At 43.1% G+C, this 27,687-nt stretch overlaps 1 protein-coding gene across 1 annotated transcript in view; it reads right to left on the bottom strand.

Moving 5' to 3' along the window:
• The window catches only part of LOC143442646 (leucine-rich repeat-containing protein 37A2-like), a 44,660-nt gene that overhangs the window by 2,761 nt on the left and 14,212 nt on the right, over positions 1–27,687 (bottom strand). Inside the window, exons 6-10 of the mRNA XM_076935671.1 lie at positions 17,017–17,088; positions 15,132–15,206; positions 7,634–7,752; positions 3,128–4,953; positions 2,266–2,370 (exon numbers count right to left, since the gene is read on the bottom strand). Coding sequence (XP_076791786.1) covers positions 2,266–2,370; positions 3,128–4,953; positions 7,634–7,752; positions 15,132–15,206; positions 17,017–17,088 — 2,197 coding nt within the window. The remainder of the gene's footprint in view (positions 1–2,265; positions 2,371–3,127; positions 4,954–7,633; positions 7,753–15,131; positions 15,207–17,016; positions 17,089–27,687) is intronic.

Raw genomic sequence — 27,687 nt, 5'->3', positions numbered from 1 at the left:
TCCTCTTCCTCCTCCTCTTCCTCCTCTTCTTCATCTTCTTCCTCTTCCTCCTCCTCTTCCTCTTCTTTCTCTTCTTCCTCTCCTTTCCTCCTCTCCTTTCCTCCTCTTCCTCCTCTTCTTCCTCCTCCTCTTCCTCCTCCTTTTCTTCATCTTCTTCCTCTTCATCTTTCTTCCTCTTTTTTCCTCTTCCTCCTCCTCTTCCTCCTCCTTTTCTTCATCTTCTTCCTCTTCATCTTTCTTCCTCTTTTTTCCTCTTCTTCCTCCTCTTCCTCCTCTTCCTCCTCCTTTTCTTCATCTTCTTCCTCTTCATCTTTCTTCCTCTTTTTTCCTCCTCTTCCTCCTCCTCCTCTTCCTCCTCCTTTTCTTCATCTTCTTCCTCTTCATCTTTCTTCCTCTTTTTTCTCTTCTTCCTCCTCTTCCTCCTCCTCCTTCTCCTCCTCTTCCTCTTTTTTTAAAACAAAAATAAGACTGGCTGACATTTGGTAGGGAAACTTTAAGAATAGTTAAACAATGTGTGGAAAAACAGCTTGGAAGTCAGTAGCCTGCCTTACCAAAATTACAACTATGATTTAGCAGTGATTCTTGTACTGCTACAGGGACCACAGCAGGGTTTAGATCCAGATAGAGTTGGTATCCTAGACCAGCGAAGAAAGAATGAATCTGTCAATAAAAATTATTTCAAAACTAGATATTCTTGTGTGCATTATCCTCTGATTCAAAGATGCCCCCCAAAATGATTAAAAAGTATAAGAGGCTGGAGAGACAGGGTTATGAGCCCTGACTGCCCTTGCAGAGGACCAAGGTTCAATTAGCAGCATGCACATGGTGGCTAAAAACTGAGACTCTAGTTCCTGGGGATCTGATATACCCCTTTGGTTTCTACAGACACCAGGTATGAGCATGGTACACAGACATATGTGCAGGCAAAATACTATGTACCTGCTGGGCTGCTGAACATGGTATCACACGCCTGTGATTCTGAAGCAGGAAAATCAGAAGTCGAAGGCCAGCCTGGGTTACATAGTGAGTTTCATGCTAACCTGGACAACATGAGACCGTGTCTCAAGCAAGGAAAAAAAAAACCTAAAGAGAAACATGTACAAATGACAAAATGGTGTTAGGAATGTGCTAGAAAGTATCAGTAGAGGGTCTGAGCGGGTCGCACCATGTCTGCACAGCGTGCTTATTTTATGGCATGTTCCTTTGAATTGAAACATCACTTATAGGAGGGAAAGAAAGGGAAGAGTCACCAACCAGCCTCTGGTGGTAAACAGGAGGTGAGCGAAAGGTCTCATGTCTGGAAAAATGAAATCATGGAGCATCACCTGGGGCCCCTACCCAACAGTATAAAAGGGGACAAAACTGCTGAGATTGGAGACCCTGAGCCGAAAACTGCTGACAGAGACATTCATCCATGGCAGATTATGGCTGACTCCGGCGCTGTGCACAAACTACACAGCTCTGCAGGCACAGAGAGCCCCAGAATCTCAGGATCTGGGGAGTTGCTACACATGTTGGAATAGTATTTCTGATGATGCAGCTCTTTTTGAGTTATCCTGGCTCCTTGTAACTCCCCAGCTATACTCCTGTTGGTAACCCTAGTAAAAACTCACTAGTTCACCAAATTGGTGCAATTTTTTCTTTGTCGTGGACTTCCTTTTCAAGGTAAGTAACTGTGTGTGTGTGTGTGTGTGTGTGTGTTGTGTGTGTTGTGTGTGTGTGTTGTGTGTGTGTGTGTTTATAAATGTGTATATGTGTGTGTGTAAGTGTGTCTCTGTGTATGTGTGTGTGGTCTCCCCAGGAAAAATATCACATAACAATAGTGCACAGACATGCACTATTATGCAGGCAAAACACTCATATACATAAAATTTTCAAAAAGTATAAATAAATACGAGCATGAGGATGAACTAACTGTACACACAATGAAAGAGCAACACAGGACTGTACATGCAGACCTCTCTGCTTTTCAAGCTTAAAACTGAGCCTGTCCTCGCTGAGAGAAAACTCACTCATTGCTCCAGAGTGTCTCACATCAACCACCCTCTGACACCAAATCAGAATGTGACATAAGGACCTGGCATTGAGGAACATGCTTCACAGAGAGAAAACCTGGGAACACACGGGGACATCATCAGACAGAAAGGCTAAGTGGCTCTGGTTTCCAGTTTACAGGTTCTAAATCTACTACACATACAGAGCATGTTCTGGATACAAGGTTCTGGATACAAGGTTCTGGATACAAGGATGTACTGTTGTCCTTACCTCGATGAGACAGAAAATGATAATCAAAACTGTCACTACGACTGTCACAGATATCGCCAAGATGACTTTGTTGTTGTAACCGTATCCTGGAACTGCTTTTGTGATCTAAAAAGTACAAGATAAATGGATAAGTGGACATTTCTGTTACCAAATCGCAAAATAAAAAGAAGGTAAAGGCTAATTGTTGAACATCCATTCTTGATTGGTGATTGGCACTTAGGGAGTGAAAAGGGCCGCCATGAGGTTGGCACCAACTTACACTCCGAAGTGGGCAGGCCATTTGGGCTGTACAGTGAGACTCTGACTCAAAGAACCAAGGTCTGGGGACGTACCTCAGTGGCTGAACCCTTGGCTTAGCTTGTACTAGGCCCTGGGTTTGATCTACACTGCATAACAAAATGATAGGAAAAAAAATCCTAAAAACATTCTTCCAGGTGAGTAGCCTTCATATATATAGAAGACTATATTGAATCCAATGTGTAAGGTGCCTTATTATTGCACATTTTATTATATTCTGTGTTTTAGGCTTGCTTTTGTCTCTAAGCTTAGAGACACAGTAGAAGCAAACACATTTATTCCCAGCACTAGGAGGTAGAGGCAGGTAGATATCACGTGAGATTCATTGCTTGAGGCTAGCCTGTTTTACATAGGGAATTCCTAGAATCCAGGGCTATATACAAAGACTCTGTCTCAAAAACAAAACAAAACAAAAGCCAAAAAATCATACAGAAGCACAATAGGGAATCTGTCTTGGCTGGGCTAGAGTTCTGTGGCCAGCAGAAGATCAGGAGTGGGAGCCTCTAGTCATTTCTGCTGAACTGATTGGGGAGACTGGGGTCCCATGTCTCAGTGCTGTCCTCACCTGACTTGGTTCCAGACCCTTCTGTTCGCCTTGGGCTTCTGTGCTCTCATTGATGTAGTTTTCAGTTTTCCACTGGTCTGTATCCCAGTCGGTCCTGGACAGCTTGAAATCTTGCTGCTCACTGAGAAGCTTCATCAGGAGGCCTGTTCTGGAGATGAGCTTGGCACAAGACATTTGCACACGAGTGTCGGAGCAGTCCATCTTCAACGTCCTGATGACGTGAGAGATGAGCCTTCTCACGTCGTTGTTGGGGATGAGGGGCCGCAGCTGCTGGTTTAGATGCGATTCAAACTGTTCTCCTGGCGACGTCAGTGATGGGTAAACAACTTCTACCAGGTGGACGTTCGTCTCAGTCCCCACAGTGAAGTCTGACTGTGGCTTGCTGGTTTGCTGATCAGTTGGAATTAAGTTGGATGTAGACACATTAGAATCTGCAGTAGGATTCTCAGGAGGTTTATTTTCTGACACAGTTTCTTTAGCCACAGTTGATTTGAAGGTGTTTTCTTTAGTAATCTCTATTATAGCCTGAGTTTCTTCAAGAGGCTTTTCTGTAGAAGGCTCTGAAGCAACATATAATTCTGAAAAGGGTCTTTCTGCATAACTTAGATCTCGTAAAGATGAAAAGATTCCTCGTGCAGGGGAATTTATCAGTCTCCTCACTGCAGAGGATGCTGCCGGCCTCTTTGCAATCAACTGAAACTGAGATTTTTTCTTTCTAAGGTTTCGATATCTTTCTTCACTTTGTAAACTTGGGTTAGAACCCTTCGTTCTCTTCACATTAGCATTTGCACTTTCTAAAACATAAATGGTGTAAGACAAGTCTTTTCGTCTGTCTATGAACTCAGGTAGCGATTTTGTAGTGGGAGCCTTGTCCACCAGGGACGGTTCTGGGGAGAAAGAGAGTTCCTCACCCTGCTCCATTGGGAACAAGGGCTCTGAGGGAAAGGAATTCCCCACTAACTCCCTGGGCTTCTGCTCCAAACTGAGCCACTGCAGCTCCGTTGATGGTGGGCTCCCGAGCTGCCTGTCCTTGGAGATGTTCTCCAGAGGCGTCTGCACACTCTGCTTGCTCCACAGGCTCTTGCCCCTCAGTTCCTTGAAGTGCCTTTTCTGTATGCTGCCTGTCCCTTTGGGGACCCTGCTCATACTGTGGAGCTGTCTCTCTGCCTTCTCAATCTCTGCAAAACTGTCTTCCTCTGCCTGGGTGGGTTCCCATCTCTTTTCAAATATTCGTCGTTTAAATTTGGGGTCTAAACGGCTCGACTGCTGAACAAGCATGGCGGTTCTCGCTTCCTTCCTAACCTCATCAATTTCCGCATCTAACAGATTTTCTAGAAAAGAAAGCTTATTCACTTTATGTTTGTAAGCCAACTTACTAGCCTTAGGTAAAGCCAACTTACTAGCCTTAGGTAAAGCCAACTTACTAGCCTTAGGTAAAGCCAACTTACTAGCCTTAGGTAAAGCCAACTTACTAGCCTTAGGTACTGATTTAAGAGTAAGGCTCTTTGTATCATTTTGTAAGGGTCCCAGTGAATTCTCTCCATTCTGGATATTAGAAAACAGGAGTTTAATGAATGGTAACAGTGTCGATACCACGTCTTCCAGATTCCCCTCTGAGAAATATGGCAATATGTAATTTAGGGCACTAATAACATCACTTTCATCGTTAAAGTCAAGCTGCTCATTCATGAAGCCTGAAGAGCCGAAATCCTTTTGGTCTGAATAGCCCCTTTCTGGTTCAATAGTGAGCTCGGCTCTGGTGTTCTCCTTCCGGGCCAGCAACACCTTCATGAATGCTCCTTCTGGGTTCCCTATAGATGCTTCAACTGTCAAAGAACAAGAGATTGCTTTTGGTCAGAGAATACCAGCAGCCCCTTCCTCAGTTTGCAACCATTCAATCCTTTCTAATAAATGAGGGGCCAGCAAATACTGGATGGAGTGACCATTAGTGGAAAGAAGAACAAACCCACACTGTAAACCTATGAAATGAGAATGACAAAAAGAGAGGACAGGGTGGGCCAAGTGTCCTTTTGGAACATCTGTGTTGTGCACACAGTATGTGGAGCGTATGGAGAACCGAGCTTACTCCATCCTCGGAACATGGTCAGGGGTGGCATGTAGAGTCTTGCTAAGTTGTCTATATGGCTTTGAAATAGGCTCCCTTTGCCTCAGCCTCGTGAGTAGGTGGTGTTACAGCCATGTGATGCCACACTCAGCTTAGAAAGACACATTCAAAATCCTATGATACCAGGCACAGTGCCATAAACCTTTGATCCCAGCAAAAAAATTTCTATCAGACAGGCGGATCACTTCAAGGCCAGCTTGATCGACCCGGTGAGTCCTAGGCCAGCCAAACCTATATAGTGAGAGCATGCCTCAAAAACCAAACATCAAGCAAATAAATAGTTAAAATAACACGAGTGATCTGTGAATAGAAAAACTCGAGTGCGTGCACCAACACAGAGCTGGCCAATCCAGGCTTGTTCTATCAGGAGAGTTGGGCAGGCACTCACCCCTTATAAAACAAGGGGATCTTGGATTCCAAATAAAAAGGCATCACAGTGTTAAAAAACACGGCAACAGGAAACAAAACCAAACCATTCTCCACCTGCCCCATAAGTCACGGGGTACTTGAGACCTAACATAGATAGAGCCAGCTTCAGAGTGCCATGCATGATATGCATGTGATTACTGAAGCAAGGTGCCAAGCACAGTGTATACAGCTCGCAGAGGTGAACGTTTGCTCCTGTTCCCTGTCCTGTTTCATCTCTTGCCCTTTCTGTGTCTGGAGAAGTTTTTGATATGCATATCTTTTTTTGTCTTTCGGTTTTTCAAGACAGGGTTTCTCTGTGTAGCCCTGGTTGTCCTGGAACTTGCTCCATACACCAGGCTGGCCTCAAACTCATAGAGATCCGCCTGCTTCCCAAGTGCTGGGATTAAAGGTGTGTGCCACTACCACCTGGCTAATATGTGAATCCTTTTAAAACATTCATTTTATATGTAGGAGTGTTTTGCCTGCATTCATACGTCTGTACCTACCTGGCCTGCAGAGGTCATAAATGAAATTGGAGTTATGGATGGTTATGAGCTGCCATGTGGGTTCTGGGAACTAAACCCTGGTCCTCTGAAAGAGCAGCAAGTACTTTTAACCACTAAGTTATCTCTCTACCTGCATATATGTATACACACACATATATCCACAAACCATGCACATACAGACACTATATATATGTAGTGTATATATATGTATATATAGTGTATATGCAGTGTATACTATGTATATATAATATATATATACATATATATATGTGTGTATATATATATAGTGTCTGTATGGTGGATGGTGTGTGTATATAAATATATATGTACATACATAGGTACTATATGTGTGTCTCTATATATACTCACAAAACACTATATATAGTGTCTGTATGTGCATAATGTGTGTATATAAATATATATACATATATACATAAGTACTATAAGTACTATATATGTGTGTCTCTATACACACACTATATATGTGTGTATGTACATATATATACATATATATGTGTGTATATATGCATATATATACACACACACATATATATACATATATATACACACATATATGTATATACATACACACACACATATATTCTGTATGTGCGGGATGTGTATGGGTACATGTGTGTGATGGTTTGAGTGTGGAGGTCAGAGGCAACTCTGTGGAGTTTATTCTTTTCTTCTACCTTTCAGTGGGTTCCAGGGATTGAATCTCTGTCACCAGGTTCATGTGGCAGGCATCTTGAGCCTCTGAGCCATCTCTCTGGCCTACAGAACAGTCATGTTTTTAAATAGTGAAATAACATCAGAGAGCCCAATTTCCACAAGGGAGAAATTCAGAAGTTTGGGGAGTTAGTATTCTGAATGAATGGATGGAAACAACAAGTCTATTGTTAGTTTAAATTTTAGGAACATCACGGAAAGGGGGCAGGGGTGGCAGAAAGATAAGAGTCAGAGGACCAGGAAGTCAGCTGTGAGATTTTTGTCTTCTATGTATGACAGGAAAGTTACACCCGTGATACCTTAAATATGGTCACCTAGGTAAACCTGAACAAGGGCACCACCAATAGACACACTAAGGGCCAATACCATGGGTCACTCCTCCTAGGTAAAGAACTAGAGGTAACCTGTGACTGCTGAGAGGGAGAATTAGCCTCTCCCAGAGATGAGCTTCCTAATTGGTTACCAGAGACAAAGTACCATATACACACAAGCAACACCAAACAAACTCAGTAAGTTGTATGAAATATTTATGTGTGTATATATCTGGATATGTAACAATAATAATCTAGAGAAAGGGTCAGTTTGAGAAAGAGAGAGGGGGGATATGGGAGAGATTGGAAGGAGGAAAGAAGGCAGGAGGAATTAATTTTAATTAAAATAAAAATAATTAAACATATATTTACCAGTTAAAAATTATACGTCAAAATTAAATCACTTATCAGGCAAGAGACTCACGACATTGTGTGGTGTTTGTCAGACATCCCATTTTACAATGCAGTTTGATTGTCTTGCAGATAACCTCAATGTCAGCTTTAAATTTGCAGAGGCAGCAGGCCATGTGGCTAGGTAAGATCCTATAAATGGAGTGACAGAGAATTGGGTTACTGGAAGAGGGTTACTGAGGTGTAGAAGAGGCAGCCCAAGGCCACCACAGGATTGCAGAGGAAGGAGTACTTGAGTCACGTGGCATGGGCAGCTGGGTCTCGGAGACTCAAGGGCAAATTGCTGCTTCTATTGAAACTAATCATGGAGGGTGACAGGGGTGCTCAACAGATGGGTAACTGTGCCTAAAACAAAGATGCCACAGGCTGGTCACACACAGGAAGAAGGGCCTGAGCAAACCTCCAACCCGTGGACAGTTTTCTCTATTCCTGTCAATACTTAAACCAACCTAGTTTAACTCATGCTTTATAGTCAAATGGCAACATGGATCACAAGAGCCGAATCTAGATTATTTCTGTCTTACAGCTCTTGCTCTTTGGTACAGTGTTTGTGTAGCAGTGCAAGGACCTGGGTTTGATTTTAATAACACACACACACACACTCACACCACACACCACACACACACACACACACACACACACACACACAGTCACACCACATGTATACGAACACGGACACACAGACACACGGACACCCCCTCCCATGGACAGATGGGATTGGGGAGATAAAGACCACAGTGAAACACAACATAATCATAAAAAGGAACCGTGGCTTGCCAATGGCACTCGACAAAAAGAAAATCGGGGGAATTTTCCTATAGAATATCAGCTAATAGACGTGTTTGTTTCAACCACCGAGTAATACTTGCTTCAGAAGAGGCTATCACAGGTTCACAGTTAGGTGAAAAATGCTTGAGGGGAGGGCCCATTAAGTGAACACCTTCCCTTCTGGCCAAGAGGATGGGAGCTCAGGTCTAGGGCACTGGAGACAACATTCCCATTGGGCAAGTCAATTGCCTGTTTAAGGGACCACCTCTCAAAAGGGTGGAGCCACCCTACAGGGAGGGGGACACAACTTTTAGCAGAAAGCGGCTATCAGCTTTGCAGCCATCTTGAGCCATATACCCTGACATGTGACTTGGATTACAATAGCCTACAACAGCTGAGCACACTCCGATAATCTTGGTTTAGATACCTTGAGATTAAAGGTGTGTGAGATTAAAGGTGTGTGACTTAGAAGTATAGAGATCATAGTTAGAGACAAGAACTAAGGGCATGATTAAAGGTGTAACTTAGAGGCGTGGCTTAGAAGTAAGACATATAAAAGGCAGAGACAGAACAGATCAGATTTCAGATGATAGAAGACATTAGTCAGACTATAGAAGACAGAACCAGAGATCAGAGAATATAGAGGGATCATCAGAGACGAATCTCTGACATTAGGTAGAATCTGCCGTCACCCTCGCTCTTGCTGGAACCTTGACCCACAGACCAGAGCAGCAGCTTGGGCTGGGATACAGTGGCTGCCCAAACGTGGGTCGGCCCAGGCCTCAACATTTTGCCTGGGCTGCAACATTATTTTGGCCGACCCAATGTGGGGCTAGTGAAAACCATAAATTAGATTCCTCCTGCCTCCTGTGATGGGCCAAAATTAGTTCTGCAAAGATGCATGATAAATATAAAAATAAGTCAGAAGAAAGAATGCTGGGGAAAAAAATTGATGTGTCTCAGGCTGGGGAGGCTTAAATGCAAAAGGACCGGCAAGATGGCTAAGCAGGTAAAAGGGCTACCACCAAGCCTAGTAACTTGAATTCAATCCCCAGAACCCACATGTGGAAGGAGATGGGCAGAAAGAGAGGTTGAAAGGAAGAACAGAAACTTTGGCAAAAGAAATAAGATGTTCCAGACCATCATGCAAGTTCAAATGGAAATATCAAACCAGGAGAACAAAGTGATGTATCAAGCGAAGACTCGGTATCTTTCTACCACACTGATATAAAGAGGAAGTCTTGGAGCACCTGCAGGAGAACACCGTCTCGATCCCTCGATGTGGGAGGGTGGGACATATGTCATTACACCCTCTGAAGAACACCCATACGGTGTGGTGTGCCTGAATGGGAAGCCCCAACAGTCAGAGCTGTCACCTTTGATCCAGTGGTCTGACTTGTAGAAAAGAATCAGAGCTACCAAAAGCTGTTCTCACAGACCAGAGAGCTGAAACCTTCCACAATTTGAAAACAGCACCAATTGAAAAGGCGACCAATAAATATGAACCCATTCAGACTCAGATCTTAAAGGACTATTTCACAAAAGGGAAAATGTTCATGGGTTGAGTGTGAGAGCCAGTGACTTGGCTATAGTTCCTGAAAGAAAGGCTGAGATTTTATAAAGGGGAGAACACGTGTGGGGTGTGTGTGTGTGTGTGTGTGTATGCACATGAGTGTGATTGTTGGCGCCCAACGTGGGGTGGATCAGTGGTCCCTAACCACTGAAAAATTACAAGCTGCCCAGTTGCTAGTGCAGGAGCAATTACAGGCAGGACATTTAGAAGAGAGTAACTCTCCCTGGAACACCCCAATATTTGTCATTAGGAAAAAGTCAGGAAAATGGAGATTGTTGCAAGACTTGAGGGCTGTTAATGCAACCATGATTAAAATGGGAGCCTTACAACCTGGGCTGCCCACACCGGTGGCCATACCTTTAGGTTATTATAAAATAGTTATAGATTTAAAAGACTGTTTTTTTACTATCCCCTTGCATCCTAATGATAGAAAACGTTTTGCTTTCAGTGTTCCCTCTATAAACTTTAGGGAACCTATGAAAAGATATCAATGGAAGGTCTTGCCTCAGGGTATGGCTAACAGTCCTACCTTGTGCCAAAAGTTTGTGGCTTCTGCCATAGAGGGTGTTAGAACTATGTGGAAGCAAATCTACATGATTCATTTCATGGATGATATTTTGATCGCTGGAAAAGATGGAAAACAGGTACTCCAGTGCTTTGATGATCTTAGAACAGCTTTACAGATTGCAGGGTTACAAATAGCACCAGAAAAGGTGCAATTACAAGACCCATATACCTATTTAGGATTTCAGATTAATGGTCCACGTATTATTAATAGTAAAGCCACACTGAGGACTGATTCCCTTAAGACACTTAATGATTATCAAAAACTATTGGGAGATATTAATTGGCTAAGACCATATTTGAAACTCACGACAGGAGAATTGAAATCTCTGTTTGATATTCTCAAGGGAGATCCTGACCCTCAATCTGGCAGGGCTCTAACAGAGGAGGGTAGAAAAGCCTTACAGAAGGTAGAGAATGCTATTTCATCTCAATTTGTAACTCATATTAATTATTCTAAGCCTTTATATTTTCTTATTTTTAACACTAAACTAACTCCTACTGCAGTTTTTTGGCAAACTGCACCCATATTATGGGTTCATCTTCCCTCATCCCCCAAGAAAGTTCTTAATCCATACTATGCAGCTATAGCAGATATAATTATGTTAGGCAGAGATAACAGTCAAAAATATTTTGGAAAAGATCCTGATATCATAGTACAACCCTAGACAAGGCATCAGGTTGATTGGCTTATGCAGAATTCTGAAGTCTGGCCTATTGCATGTGCTTCATTTGCTGGTCAGATAGATAATCATTATCCACCAGATAAATTGGTTCAGTTTTGTAATCATCATGAATTTGTTTTTCCATCTCGTACTGCACATGAACCTATCAAGGAAGCATTGCTAGTTTTCACTGATGGTTCCTCATCAGGAACAGCTGCTTATGCTTTTAAGGATCAAGTAATCTCTTTTGCTACATCATCTGTATCAGCTCAATTGGTTGAATTACATGCTGTTATTGCAGTGTTTCAAGCATTTCCAAATCAAACTATTAATATTTATACAGATAGCTCATATATAGCTCACTCTATCCCTCTGCTAGAAACTGCTGCACAAATAAAGCATTCCTCAGAAGCAGCTGATTTGTTTTTACAGTGCCAACAATTAATTTTGAGGAGAAAGTGTAAATTCTTTATAGGACACCTGAGAGCCCACACTGGGCTACCAGGTCCTTTCTCTGAAGGAAATACCAAGGCAGACCTAGCTACTCGAATAGCTGCAGTTACTTTATCAGATTCGAAATCTAACTTGGATAAGGCCATAAAGGCTCATGAGTTACATCACCTTAATTCTAAAACTTTAAAAGGTATGTTTAAAATTACCAGAGAACAAGCTAGACAAATTGTCAAACAATGTCAATCATGTGTTAAACTTTTACCAGTTTCTCATTTGGGTGTAAATCCAAAGGGACTGATACCAAACAGCATCTGGCAAATGGATGTTACTCATTATAATGAATTTGGCAAGCAAAAATATATACATGTATGTGTAGACACATACAGTGGTTTCATTTATGCAACATTACAAACTGGAGAAGCAAGCAAGCATGTGATTGCTCATATGCTTGCTACAATCGCTGTATTGGGTGTGCCTAAACAGATAAAAACTGACAATGGCCCAGGTTATACAAGCTCCAGTTTCTGCCAATTCTGTGAAAAATTGGGAATACTACATAAAACGGGTATTCCATATAATCCACAGGGCCAAGGTATAGTAGAAAGGGCACATCAAACCATTAAATGTCAATTTGAAAAAATTAAAAGGGGGGAATGGTACCCTACCAAGGGATCCCCCAGAAATATCCTTCATCATGCACTCTTCATTTTAAATTTTTAAAATTTGGATTCTGAAGGAAAATCTGCTGCAGATAGATTCTGGCATCCTGATACCAAAAAGAATTTTGCAACAGTCCTCTGGAAAGACCCATTAACTGGAACCTGGAATGGGCCAGATCCAGTGCTTATCTGGGGAAGAGGTTATGTTTGCATATATTCCCAAACTGCAGATGCTGCACGTTGGCTGCCAGAGAGACTGATTAAACAAATAGACAACAATAACAAATCCAGGGAGGAGAAACCCCCTGAGAAGCGTATTTTTTCTTCACAGGAAACATGAAGATGCTTCACAATTGCCTTCAAACTGGAACAAATCAACGAGTAAACCTGACCTGAGAAGTTATCAGTGCTGAAGAAGACATCACCACCCATATCTCCAGGGTGGCTCTATTGGACTCTTGATTCCCTGACTTATGATTTAGTGGGGAACTAGATTGTTTTAGATTTAGTGGGAATTTAGATTGTTTAGAGCCAGGAGAAAACCCACTACCACAGTTACTATAGTTGTTTTTTGGGTTTGAGATTGACTAGAGCAGGAACAGGGATTTCCTTAGTTTTCTTTAGATCAATCAGTTTTGTATTTCTATAGATTTAGATTCTGATATAAGACATTTATAAACAGAATAGAAGAGGCTTACACTTTTTACTCCTCTGATAGAGGAAGTTATATGTTGCCCTTTAAAAAGAGTGTTGCTGTCATACTAACTATTCAGGCGTTGTTAAGTCTCTTGTCTTTTGGGTCCATGCGGTTCAACAAACTGATGGCTTTTGTATGAGATGCTATTCAAATGAAACCCACACAGGTCCATTGTTACAGGCTGGAAGTAAGGGATTGTAAAACCTCTGTCATCAAGACTAATGAGGTATATCCCCTAACTTATGCGCTAAGCCGGATAGTCAGTGAAGGGTAAGAGAGCATACCGAGACCCTTGCCCCTAAAAGAAGGGAGGCCTCACCATCCTAAGACAGGAGCTCAACATTAGTCGGTGCTAATGAGACAGGAATAATTCTCCCTTTAAGGAGACACTGTGTTTTTCCTCCCTAGAATTCCTGTCTGCTCTGCAGTAGCTGTGCGTTCTCCATGCCCTCTGAGTTCTGACTATGTAAGGTGTAATTTTTAACCTTAGTTCTTTTCTGTCTCCTTCTGTTGACCACAGCCTAATGTGCTTTTTCTAGTTCTTTGGTCCTTTTTACTCTTCCCCCGCTCCAGTGTGATGCTTTCTGCTCCCCTTGGCTGCATGGCTGCTTGTAGTGTGGATGGCTTCCCCTTTCCTTCTAGCTGATGTTTCTGGGTAGCTGCCAAGCCTGCAGCTTACTCTGTTTATCTACTCTAATTTGCCTCAAGGTTCCTTTGAGTCCATTCCTAAATATTTTTATTAGAGACTTAAAAACCTCCAAAGGGACCCTATTTTCCCTGGTAAAAGGTAGTGTCTTTCGTGGTGCTTCCTCAAATCCCCACAAATTCCCACATAGAAAACTAACCAGAAGAACATCAACATGGGTGATCAGACTTGAATGGATAGGCTGCCTGAAATCCCAGTTAGGAGGGCCATGTCGGATGTTTGACCTGGTCTATTCCTGAAGAAATAAAATAAAGCCAGGTTGAAATGAAAATGCGTAAAACAAACAAACAAAAATTCAGTAGGAAGCCAGATTGGAAGATCACAAGTCCAAGGCAACAGACTGCAGGAGGAGACCCTGCATCGTAGACAAAGACAGAGGCTCAACAAGAACACGGATAGCTCATTCAATTCGGGCCCTGTCTTAAAGGAAGCACACAGTAAGAGGTTTTTTTTTTTTTTGTTTTTTTTTTTTGTTTTTTTTTTTCATGACTAGACACTCCAGAACACTGGCTACTAAAGAGTTAAGACGACAGACAGACACCACTTCAGATGCGCTAGCAGGAAGGCAGAGCTCTTTTGTATTCCAGACTGGCTAGGAAATGCCTGTGCAGCTGAAGATGATCTTCACTTGGAAGGACAGATATTCGTCACTGAACCTGGTTTATATTGAACCCAGGACATCATGCATGCTGGGCAAACACGACCCACTGAGCTACCACCCCAGTCCAGCTGGATGCCTTTTAAAGACATTGCTTTCGCATGTGCCGCATGGTGAGAGATGCAAACATCGTGCTCACTGGGAGAAGACAGGTCAAAAGGCCCCACGCTGGAGAATGTCATTTGCGAGATGGTCTAGGAAAGGGAAGACTATAGGGCTGGAAATAAGGTTGGTGGATCACAGGGGCTGGTGGTGGGAGGGGTGCAAAGGGGTGGATGGGGCAAGCCATCTATATCCGTTATGTAATAGTGGTTAGGGAACTAACCACTCATTAAACCACGTGCTTGAATTTATTGCATGAAAATTATACCCCAGTAACTCAGACTCAAGAAATAAGGCAAACCTCAAAACATTTAAAAATACAAGAAACTGTAAAGAAATCTAGGGCTGGCAAGCTGGCTCAGCAGATAAAAAGTTCCCTGGTACACAAACAAGTTTGATCCCTGGAACCCACAGTGTAAAGAGAGAGCTAACCCCCTAAAGCTGTCCATTGACCTCCATATTCACAGTGTGGCATTCATGCCTACACACAGAGACACACACAGAGACACACACAGACACATAGACACACAGACACACAGACACAACACACACACACACACACACACACACACACACACACACACACACACACACACGCGCGCGCGCGCGCGTTCATGCTAACATTTTAAAACCAAAGTGAAATCATTCTAAGAAGAGAAACCTTACAGACGTTCCAGCTCCAGAGTCATCTTGAGGATGTTCTCAACCGTTGTCAGTTGCACCTGTGTGGTCCCCAGGTCCCTGAAGGAGAAAGCCAGACTTCATGATGACACATTTCACCACACATTTACTTAACCTTCAGCTTTCCTATAAAACTAGCTGGCTCAAGATTTTACTGTCTTGTTGGAGAGATGGCTCAGAGGTTGAAAGCCTGTACTGCTCAAACCTGAGTTCAGTTGCCAGTAGCTACACAGGGCAGCTCACGACCGTCTGCAACTCCAACTCCAGAGTGTCTGCTGCCCTCTGCTGGCCTCTCCAGAGACTTGCACACACATGTGGACATACTATCACACTGACACATCATTCAGGTAAACAAACAAAAATAAAATCTTGTTGTCGTAGAAGAGATTATTTCACTGAGCTCCTTTTGAAAAAAGAAGGAAGTTTTCCATTTCCATCCTCGAAAGAATGAACTCAGGGTAGAATTGAACCTGTCTTTACTGCTCGCTCTTTCCTCTCTTTTATGTTGCATTCTCCCTACTGTAACTACCACTCTATAGTTCTTATTTTTCACTTAAATTTCAGATATTTAAAGCCCAATTTATTTAAGGTTCTGTCCGTCTGTATGCACTATTTATAGTAAAGACACAGGAAGCTGGGGCATTTTAATTTTTGAGGTAGGGTTTTTCTATGTAGCCAGGCTGGCCTTAAATTTACAGCAACCTGTCTGCTTCTGCTTCCCAGCGTTGGGACTAAAGGTGTGCATAATCACACAGAGCCTCCTTTTTCATTTATTCTAAAAAATGCTTATTCACTATTTATGTGTGTATGTGTGCGTTCAGATGCCTGTTGAGGCCAGAGGACAACAGATGCCCTGGAGTTCTGGATGGTGTGAGCCACCTGCTATGTGTGCTGAGAACTGAACTTGAGTCCTCTAGCAGAACCACTGAGCCATCTCTCCAACTTCCTTTTCTTTTTTAAGAAAAGACTTAGGGCGTGTGTGTGTGTGTGTGTGTGTGTGTGTGTGTGTGTGTGTGTAAGAGGTACTCACAGAGAGCAAAGGTGTCAGATTTCCTGGAGCCAGAGTTACGGGCAGTTGTGAGAGGCTCATTGTGGGTGTTGGAAAATCAAACATGGCTCATCTTTTTAAAAGTAGTACACACTGGGGATCAGCCTTTAAAAATTTTGTTCTTTCAGAGGACTAGGGTTCCATTTCCACATCAGCAGACTCCCAACTGTCTGTAACTCCAGTCATCTGATGCCCTCTTCTGGCAATTATGGGCACTGCATGCACTTGAAATGTTTTTTATTTTAAGAAGTAGTATATACTTACAGTTCTTTGCTTTCTGAGATGCTATTCCTACATATGCTCACATAAACATCTTTGTGTCCTTAAACACTGTTTCATCCTCAGCTGAATATCTTGCCTATTGTATCATTTATTTACCCTTTTTATATTTTTCCATATATATGCATATTTGTGTATGTATGTATGTATGTGCCATAGTGAATATGTGAATGTCATAGGACAAACAGTGTGAGCTAGTTCTTGAACTTGGGTCCCCAGGCTTGGTGGCAAGCCCCTTTATTTGCTGAGCTATTTTGTCAGACCCCTAACTTTTATTTCTTTCATTTTCATTTTAATTTTTAAAACAGTGTCTCCGTGTAGCACTGGCTGGTCTGTAACTCACAGAGATCCCCCTGCCTCTGCCTTCCAAGTGCTGGGATTAAGGACGCCCACCACCTCTCCAGATCTCCACCCTTTTCTCAATGATTTTTTTTCCAACAATACAGTTGAAACTAAAATTGTGGTTTTTTTTTATTAAGTCAAAATTCCCTCTTGATAAAAATAAAAAAAGGCAGAAATCACAGTGGGAACCCAAATACTTACAGATATTTTAACGTTGGCAACTTAAATAGGAAAGGATCTTCCACAACTGTCAGAGGATTGCGGCTGAGGATTCTGAAAAAGCAGTGGGATTCCGATTACACACAGTTCAACCTGCTTCATCCCACTCCAAAGGTTCACATTCATTCCTCAGGATGGAATATAAACATATGTGTTTACATATATACATATATATATGTAAACACATATATATATGTGTGTGTTTATATATTATATTTAATACTTTTTACCTAAAAACCACCCTTAGAATCCCTGAACAGTCTTCCTTTGAAGACTATTCATGTGTATGGAAAATAAAAGAGAAGAACTAGAGAGAAAAAAAAAGGCAAAATACAAAGAAAAGAAACACTAGGAGTTTCTAGGTCAAAAATCTGGCAAACAATTACACTGATGGTAAAACTCTTACTGTGTAGAAAAGACTTTATTTTGTTTGGGGGTTTATTTATTTATTTAGTCCTTTCTGTATAGCCCTGGCTGTCCTGGAGCTTGTTCTGTGGACCAGGGTGTCCTGGAACTCAGAGATCCTCCTGCCTTTGCCTCCCAAGTGCTGGAATAAAAAGGGTGCACCACTATACCTCGCTGGAAAAGGCTATTTTAATATCTCCCATAATTCAATGTGCTTGTTCATTTTTAGAAATATAAAACATTTTGTAGTCACAAAAAATAATAGGACAGTTTCCCTGGCTTTGGAGAAAAAGAAAGACTGTTTCTTGGTGCACAGGTAGTGCGTGTTTTCACTAAGCTACAGCTCAGACAGAGCTGGGCCCCTGTCACAGCCAGGCCCCTGTCACAACCAAGCCCCTGTCACAATTGAGCCCCTGTCACAGCAGGTCCCTGTCACAACCAAGCCCCTGTCACAGTTGAGCCCCTGTCACAGCAGGTCCCTGTCACAGCCAAGCCCCTGTCACAGCCAAGCCACTGTCACAGCTGAGCCCCTGTCACAGCTGAGCCCCTGTCACAGCTGGGCCCCTGTCACAGCTGGGCCCCTGTCACAGCTGAGCCCCTGTCACAGCTGAGCCCCTATCACAGCCGGGCCCCTGCCACAGCCGAGCCCCTGTCACAGCCAAGCCCCTGCCACAGCTGAGCCACTGCCACAGCTGAGCCCCTGTCACAGCAGACCCCTGTCACAGCCGAACCCCTGTCACAGCCAAGCCCTTGTCATAGCCAGGCCCCTGTCACAGCCAGGCCCCTGTCCCACCCGGACCCCTGCCACAGCTGAGCCCCTGTCACAGCTGGGCCCCTATCACAGCCGAACCCCTGTCACAGCCAAGCCCTTGTCATAGCCAGGCCCCTGTCACAGCCAGGCCCCTGTCCCACCCGGACCCCTGCCACAGCTGAGCTCCTGTCACAGCTGGGCCCCTGTCACAGCCAAGCCCTTGTCATAGCCAGGCCCCTGTCACAGCTGAGCCCCTGTCACAGCCGAGCCCCTGTCACAGCTGAGCCCCTATCACAGCCAGGCCTCTGTCCCACCTGAGCCCCTGTCACAGCTGGGTCCTGTCACAGCTGGGCCTCTGTCACAGCAGAGCCCCTGTCACAGCTGAACCCCTGTCACAGCCAAGCCCTTGTCACAGCCAGGCCCCTGTCACAGCCAGGCCCCTGTCCCACCCGGACCCCTGTCACAGCTGAGCCCCTGTCACAGTTGAGCCCCTGCCACAGCTGAGCCCCTGTCACAGCAGAGCCCCTGTCACAGCCAAGCCCTTGTCATAGCCAGGCCCCTGTCACAGCCAAGCCCTTGTCCCACCCGGACCCCTGTCACAGCTGAGCCCCTGTCACAGCCAAGCCCTTGTCATAGCCAGGCCCCTGTCCCACCCCTCTGTCACAGCTGAGCCCCTGTCACAGCCAGGTCCTTTTCATAGTCGGGCTTCAGCCACAGCAGGGCTTCTATCACAGCCTGGCTCCACCACATGGTCTCACTTGTGCTCTTGATCATCACAGACTGAGCAAGCCTGTGTATGTGCCAAGCTCTGTCCATGAGCCCAGGAGGACAAAGACGGTGCCTTATCGCCACCATCACCTCTATGCCTGGAAGGGCACCTGAATTGACCATGGTATTTAACAAGTGTTTATGGGATAAGTAAGCAGCATTGTTTATACTCCAATAAAATTAATAGATTCTCTCTCCCGCTCTCTTGACAGAGGACCTTGTTTAGTTTCCCAGGCCGACAAACAAACAAAAACAAAATAAAATAGGAGAAATGAAGTGAAACGGGGAAAACCGTTTTAGGTTTAGTCTGTTCTCAATCACTAAACATCATAGTAACAATCACTTCTGCTCCCAGGCATCTGCCATCCTGGTGTGTTTAACCCTGACCATAGGTGCCAGGGTAATCACCACCTCGGTTTCTTTAAAAACATTTATTTTAAATTAAATGAAGTGTTTATGTGTGTGGAGCAGGGGCAGTGTCTGAGGAGTCCACAAGAGGGAGTCAGAGCCTGGGGAACTTTGAACGCGTGTCCTCAAGAGCAAGATGTGCTCTGGGCACTGAGCCATCTCTCCAACCACCACCCCTGCTTTCCAGATGAGGAAACCAAGGCACACAAACTATGACTTGTCCTTGTCTGCTAAAGGCATGCAAAAAAAAAAAAAAAAATCACAATTGTAATTTGAGGTTAGTTCTGATCCCACAGCATGGATAAGGGGATTTAAGAGCGCTACAATGAAATCTTCCTCTTGAGGCTTAGTTTAGAACAGTTTTAAATTTTATTTTTTATAATTATTGTGTTGGAGGTGGTGCACATGCCAGGCTGTGCATGTGAGTGCCAGGGGGCTGTGGGATGTCAGCAAACACTTTTGAGGAGTCTGTTTTCTCTATACCCTGGGTCCAGGAGTCAAACAGGCCACCCGGCTTGTGCAGCAAGAATTTCACTTGCAGAATCATCTCCACACCTAACAGCCTTTCTTTTTATTTATTTTTTGACAAGGATGGGGATTGAACCCGTGAACTTCGTGCACGGGTGGTGCGCGTTCTCACTAAGCTAAAGCTCACACAATATATTTTGATCATATTCTTTCTAGAAAACCTTTACAAACACAATTTCCTGGGGCTGGCCAGTTGGCAGAAATGGCAGTTACTAGGTAGGGGATTTACTGTCAACTCGACAACTGTAGTTCAGTCCCTGAGCCCAATTGTCTTTCCCAGTTATACCATGGCACACGCAAAGTAATAAGTAAAGGCTGAAAATACACTGCCGGGCGGTGGTGGCGCACGCCTTTAATCCCAGCACTTGGGAGGCAGAGACAGGCGGATTTCTGAGTTCGAGGCCAGCCTGGTCTACAGAGTGAGTTCCTGGACAGCCAGGGCTACACAGAGAAACCCTGTCTCGAAAAACCTCAAAAAACAACAACAACAAAAACCAAAAAAAAGAAAAGAAAAGACACATTTTAAGAGTGTATTAATAGTATAAAATAATGGGTTTGAAATAACTTTTTAAAAAAAGGAAACAAGTCTTATTAGTCCAGGCTAGCTTCAACCTTGAACTCACTATACAGCTCAGGATGACCTTGCTACTCTGATCTTCCTGGCTTTACCTCCCATGTGCTGGGATTACACACTTGCGAGTGGCTTAGAAGCTAACTGTTTAAACCACATATGCGCATTTTAGAATGCAGCTGGAAGAACTAAGGTTTCCTTTTATTCCTTTTCCTTAATCATTTCCCATGATTAACATTTAATTGGCCCATTGTCATCGAGATAATATGTTGATATCAATGAAAACAGTTGAGTAAGGACACCAGAGCTCCTCGGCATAGGCATAAACCAATTATCAAACTGTGGAAAGTTAACCGAAGGCCTGCTACACTCTGGAATCATTTAGTCAAGAAAATCAACTCAATTTCTGTAAGAACGATAGGTTTTGTGTTGTTTTCACCTCACCTAAATCATTCCTCATCTCAGCTCAGTGGCAACCTTAACACACAGACACACACACACACACACACACACACACACACACACACACACACCCCACAGCCTCACTGTGAGAGGGAGCAGAATCAAGCTGTCGCTCCTTCAAAGCCTCAATCCTAGGGAACTGGTGGCCCCTAGTGAGACTAGGCTTGTCTGTATGTGACCTTACCAAGCATTCTCTAGTTCTAGAAACTTCGCCCAGAAGGTGGTTTCCCCCCAAGAAGGTGGCTTCAGAAATCAATTACAAGCAAGTGTTTTAACTGAGGCAGTGATGTGAGCACAGTTGGGACAACAAAGGCCTACACAACAGACTGACAGGAAAGCAGAGGAATTCCATGTCCACAGGAACTGTGAGATGCTCACATATGTGCTTGGAAGACAGAAGACCACAAGCCACACGCCTGAGTATTTGGAAGGCCATGTACATGTGTATGTTTGAGCATAGGTAGAAAAACAACCAAATATACCCAAGGAAGTTCACCCCTGGCTGGCCTTGCAGTTCTGCACAGGTAGAAGGGGGAAGCTAAGGCTGCCTCCAAAAGCACCCACACTAGAATCCCAAAGGCAGGCAGGGAAACGGCTTCCTTAGAGGAAGATGGTCAGAGAAATAAGTAGTGATCCAGACCCTGTTTCAACGTGCAAGAAGAATGTGAGGAAAGAAGAAATCCTTTCTTTTCCACATCTATAAGGTCCTTGAGCCTTCGACTATACCTTCCCACTCCAAGCTCCTCAGTGCAGGGTTCTGTTCTGTGTTATTCCAATAGACTCTAAGAAATCAAAAGTGGTGATCTTGCTTCTGCACCATAGTTTTGAGAGTCACAGTACTTAAACTAGCCATGAGGAAAACAAGCAGGAAGAACAGGCAAAAGTGGCTTGAGCCAGTAGGATCTGGGTTCAAACTCTGGTTCCGTAACGTCTGAGTGAAGTCACTTGAGTAGGACAGCCTCAAACATGAACTCTTTCAGTAGAAAAAGACCTATGATTTTCCTTCCCAAGCAGCCCAGGATTCAAAGGTATCTAGAACAGGTATGACCAGAGCAGGCAGCTAAGCACTAGGGACTTTGTATAGACAATAAACCAGGGGCAGGAACCCCGGGGATGCCAGATAAGAGTGTGCCTGGGAGTTCTACAGGTCTGGATTTCTTAGAAGGAAATGCAGCTTTCTGCCCCACAGGTCCTATTGCAAGTAGACGCCAACTTCATGATAAGATACAAAGCCCAGAAAGCTGAGCTAACCTGTCCAGAAAACACCACTCCTCGGTGGTCCTGCCACTTGTTAGTGATGCAGACAGAGGCAAGGTAGCCAAGGTCTCTCGGTTTCAACTTCATCAGTTACAAGACTTGGATAAGAATAGTTTCATGGACAGAGAAGTAAAAGTCAACCACAGGCTTCAGTATGTCCTATGTGCCCACCTCTCTCTCGCATCAGTGTTTCAAATAGTACCCGCAACATGTCAAACAGCTTTAGATGTGAGTACCAAAGAGTTATTACAGGCAGAGGGAGAGCTACTGGGATGGCAACAGAAGGAGCCTTCTCATACCAGTGGGAAGAATCAGATGTGACAGAGAAAGGAAAGGTGCCATAAATATTAGACGTGACCCTCTCAAGATTGCCGGATGACTACAAATTATTAAACATCCCACCTAACTCATCCTGAAGGACAGACTGGAGTGTTTGCGCCTTTCTCACTGTGAGCAGCAGCTGCCAATATCCTGTCTGAACCAAAGTGAGGACCACCAGATCCTGAAGGCAGACAGTAAACTTTTTTAAGAAATATATTCAATTCTTTTAGATTTATTATTTTATGTGTATGAGTAGTTGCCTGCATGTATGTATGTGTACCACATGTGTGCCTGGTACCTGCGGAAGTCAGAAGAGTGTATTGGGTCTCCTGGAAGTGGAGTTACAGATAGCTGTGAGCCACCATGTGGGTATTAGGAATCGAACCCGGGTCCACTGCAAGAGTGACATGTGCTTTTAACCACTGAGCTATCTCTTCGGCTCCAGGATCAAAATTTTGACATGAAATCAATGCCAGGGGACCAGAAGGAAGCACTGGGGTATTTCTGGGTCCATGAGTGAATTTATGGCCATTTACCCCATGGATATTCTTAATAGTGTGCAGATACTTCAGTAGGGATAAAACTTGGATTTTCCTTTCATTTCCTTTCAGGGTTATGCTCTTGACATAACCATAGCCAAACTATCATGTGAATGTGCTCGGTCTGAATAATATGTAGATCTTCTGCCAAGTGAAGACTTTCAGGGAGTTTATTAGTAGCAGCAATGAACTTTTAGCAGTTAGTAGCAAAAGAATTAAAAAAAACCCAAGCCACCAGTCTGGATTTGATTAGGGAGATGAAGGAGAAGTGTTTTAAAGTTGGAGGGAGGTGGGAGATACATTTATCGTTTAGATTATCAACCACTATTGGTTTTTTTTGTAACATTTTTCATATGAATGAGGAAAGATTCCTGCTATCAATCAAACAATGGTACATAACCAGTGAGCTTTCGGTGTGTCTTTGACCTGAATTTCAGACTCAAAAGCGTCTGCCCTTAGAGTACTACTAACATCAGTGTTTGACAGTTGGAGGCTGTATCCAAGTAGGTACCTAGAACCAGAGGTGTCTGTGGATCTCGAGGGGCCTAATCCTTAACTAATTTGGGACCTTTGTACAAACTTTTGTAATGCAGGGAAAATAGAATTTCAACCCCCAAACATTCCAGGAATCACATACCAGGTGTCACAGAATTCCTCTTCTCTCCCTTGGCAACTTGCCTTTGGAAAAGATACAAGAAGCTTGTGTCCCGCCAGAGTCCATGCCTATAGAGGAATTTCCCTTAATTATCTGACTGGCTAATAAAGATGACAAATAGCCGATCATTGGGCAGAAATGAGGATGCGGGTTTTCTGGGCAAGACAGGAAGAGGAGGGGAGGAGGAGGAGTTGCAGGGATGGCAAACAGAGGAAGACAGAGGGAGAGTGGTTGGAAGGAAGATGGAGCAGAAGCACATGACCTAGAGAAACTGCAAGTAGCAGGGATTTCATAGCTGGGGAAGAAAGTGGTGAGAAGGCAAATCTGCCCGATACAGGTGTGCAGTTTGTAAATATATAACTGAGTTGCTTTTTCCTTGCATGGGCTTATTGAGGGTGGAGATTTACCAAAACCAAATGGTGCTCCAACATATGGATTAGAACTCAACTAACCTGAGATAAAAGATCACTGCCCCTCCACTTATCCCCACTACAAGGCTGGGGCAGCAATCTAGGCTATGGCAGTGTGTTGATTGAAAGCTGACTGGAGCCGGGTGGTGGTGGTGCACGCCTTTAATCCCAGCACTTGGGAGGCAGAGGCAGGCGGATTTCTGAGTTCGAGGCCAGCCTGGTCTACAGAGTGAGTTCCAGGACAGCCAGGGCTACACAGAGAAACCCTGTCTCAAAAAACCAAAAAAAAAAAAAAAGAAAAGAAAAAAAAAAAGAAAGCTGACTGGATTTGAGGGGCCTACAGAGAACTGCAGAGACACTCCCTCCCCACTCCCCAGGCAAACAGCTTCAGCCAGGGGCAGCACCCCAGCCTGGAGCTGGACTTGGGCAGACATAGTGAACTGATTGGGCCATCTACACCTTTCTGCCTAGAGATGACTCAAGATTTTGAATGTTTTAAGTGTGGTGAGCAGAGTCATCTCAGAAATAACCTCAGGAAAAAAGCCAAAGTAATCCCAAAAGGGGGCCTGTGCCTTTTGGAATATGTCAAAGATGTGGCCAAGGCCGACATTTGACTAGGGAATGTAGAGCAACAACAAACAAATGGGGCAACACCGTACCAAAAAACTCCCAGGAGGAACTCTTGCAGGCCCCAATGTCAGTTAGGGAGAGTTCTCTTCCTCAGGACAATTAAACATCACTGCTTCAAAACAGATGTTGGAGACCAGATAATGAGGCTGAGGCAAGTTTTATAGACAACTCAAAAAACTTAAAAGGAAGCCCAAAATGAATACTTTGGCAAACTTCTATAGAGGATCAAAGGTCAAAACTAAGAATACTAGTAAACAATATTGAGATTGAAGGACTGGCCAACACTGGAGCAGATTGTCACCATTATCTCTCCAAAATCTTGGCCTCAAGTTGGCCACTTCAAGAAGTAGACATCCAATTTCAAGGAATTGGGACTTTATCCAAATAAGCAAAGCACCAGATGGCTTAGATGTACAGGACCTGAAGGTCAGGTGGGAAAATTAGGGCCATATGTGGCTGATATACATTAACTTATGGGGAAGAGATCTAATACAGCAATGGAAAACACAAATTAATATCCCTAGTTTCAGCGTTTGACCATGAAACCAGTCAGGCTCCTAATAAAAAAACTTTAATTAATTAGGGAATGTTATCAAATGCAGTTACAAACTGTCCAGGCTGTCCATAAACAAGATATGGCAGAGGCTGACAATTTAGCTCTACCCCAAGGAACCACTGCTAATAAGACAACAACAGTCTTACCAGTAAGGTGGCTGACTAACAAACCCATTTGGATTCATCAGTGGTCTATGACAAAAGAAAAACTACAGGCATTAGAACAGCTAGTCCAGGAGTTCAGCATATACAGGAGTCTACCAGCCCTTGGAATTCTCCAGTATTTGTCATTAAAAAAATCTAGAAAATAGAGGATGTTGACAAATCTCAGAGTGATTACATAAGATTATTCAGCCAATGGGTTCCTTGCAGCCTGGAATTCCATTGCCTTCCTTGTTGTCTAAGGAATGGCCAGCCCATCATAGTGATTGATGTAAAAGACACAATTCCTCTACATGAACATGATAAAGGAAAGGTTTGCTTTCTCAGTACCTACCTTCAATAGAGGTTGCCCAATAAAAGGATAACATTGGAAAGCCCTGCCACAAAGAATGGTAAATAGCATACCTTGTATCAGTATTTTGTACAACAGCCATTGGAGATAATTTGCAAACAATTTTCTCATTCTATTATTTTACATTATATGGATGACATCCTATTGGCTGATCTAGATATAGATATCCTGGAAAAAATGCTTGATGAAGTAAAAAAAAAAAAACACAAAAAAAACACAAAAAAACCAAAGAACCAAAAAAAAAAAAAAAAAAAAAAAAAAAAAAAAAAAAAAAACCCACCAAAACCCTGTCTTGCTGGGGATTGCAAATCACCCCTGAAAAAAAAAATACAAAGAAGGGATTCTATTAATTATCTAGGGTATAGAATAGGTCTGCACAAGGTTAGTCCACAAAAGGTGCAAATCAGAAGAAACCAATTAAGGACCCTTAATGACGTTCAGAAATTACTGGGAAATATTAATTGGCTGCAGCCTGCAATTGGCTTGGCCACTCAAGAGCTAAGCAATTTATTTTAAACCTTACAAGGTGATAAAGATTTAAATAACCCCCCAAAATTATCAGCTGAGGCTGAGAAGATGTTAGCTCTAGTAGAAATTAAATTGCAGGATACACATCTAGATCATATTGATCGAAAGATGGCTTGCATCTTAGTCATCTTACCTTCTAATCATTCCCCTACAGAAATTCTCATGCAGAGGGAAGACTATATCTTAGAATGGATTTTAGCACATAAACAGATTAAAGAATAAAAATCCTATATTGAGAAGGTCTCTGAATTAATACTAAAAGGAAAAATGAGACTTTGACAGTTAGTTAGAATAGATCCAACTGAAATGGTATCTTTTACTAATGCAGAGATAGCCTCGTAATGGGCACAAGATGAACACTGGCAAAGAGCATGCAGTAATTTCTTGGGAGTGATTAACACCAGATACCCTAAGAGCAAGCAACTCCCATCCATAAAAAGAACTAATTAGATTTTCTCTCATATAATAAAGAGAACTCTAATAATATCTGGAGCTCCTACACTTTACACTGATGCCAGTTAATCAGGAAAGGCAGGATATAAATTAGAAGACATAAGTAAGGTGGCTGAGAGTCCCTATAAGTCAGTTCAAAAATCTGAATTATATGCAATACTCATGGTGTTGTCAGATTTTCGAGAGTCTCTTAATATAGTAACTGACTCTCAATATGCAGAAGGGGTTGTTTTACACATAGACATCGCTGAACTTATTTAAGATGATTCGGAATTGACTATTCAGCTACAACAAATGATCAGAAATAGGAGTCATCCACTATATATAACACACGTAAGATCCCATACAGATCTGCCAGGCCTTCTGGTGCAAGGTAGTAATTAAATTGACCAGCTATTGATAGGAAGTGTGCTAGAGGCTTCAGAATTCCATAAAAACACCATGTTAACAGGAAAGGTTTAAAGAAAGAGTTCTCTATCACTTGGCAACAAGACAAGAAAATTGTGAGGCAATGCCCTACTTGCTCATTATATAACCAAACTCCCTTGCCTACAGGAATTAACCCTAGGGGTACCCACAGAAATGACATTTGGCAAATGGATGTCTTCCATTTTACAGAGTTTGGTAAGCTGAACTGTGTGCACCATACTATAGACACATATTTAGGATTTCAATGGGCAACTGCCTTAGCGTCAGAAAAGGCTGATTCTGTAATTTCACAGTTGTTAGAATTTATAGCCATTATGGGAATACACCTACAATGAAAATGGACAACAGTCTGTTGTATATCTCTAATAAGACGATGCAGTTTTTATACATATTATAAAACATGTTACCAGCATATCACACAATCCTACAGGACAAGCGATTGTGGAGAAATTTAATCAAACTCTAAAAG

The sequence above is a fragment of the Arvicanthis niloticus genome, chromosome 6 (assembly GCF_011762505.2).
Source record: "Arvicanthis niloticus isolate mArvNil1 chromosome 6, mArvNil1.pat.X, whole genome shotgun sequence".
NCBI lineage: Eukaryota > Metazoa > Chordata > Mammalia > Rodentia > Muridae > Arvicanthis > Arvicanthis niloticus.
The sequence above is the reverse complement of the archived record's forward strand: the minus strand, read 5'-3'. Positions and strand labels throughout refer to the sequence as shown.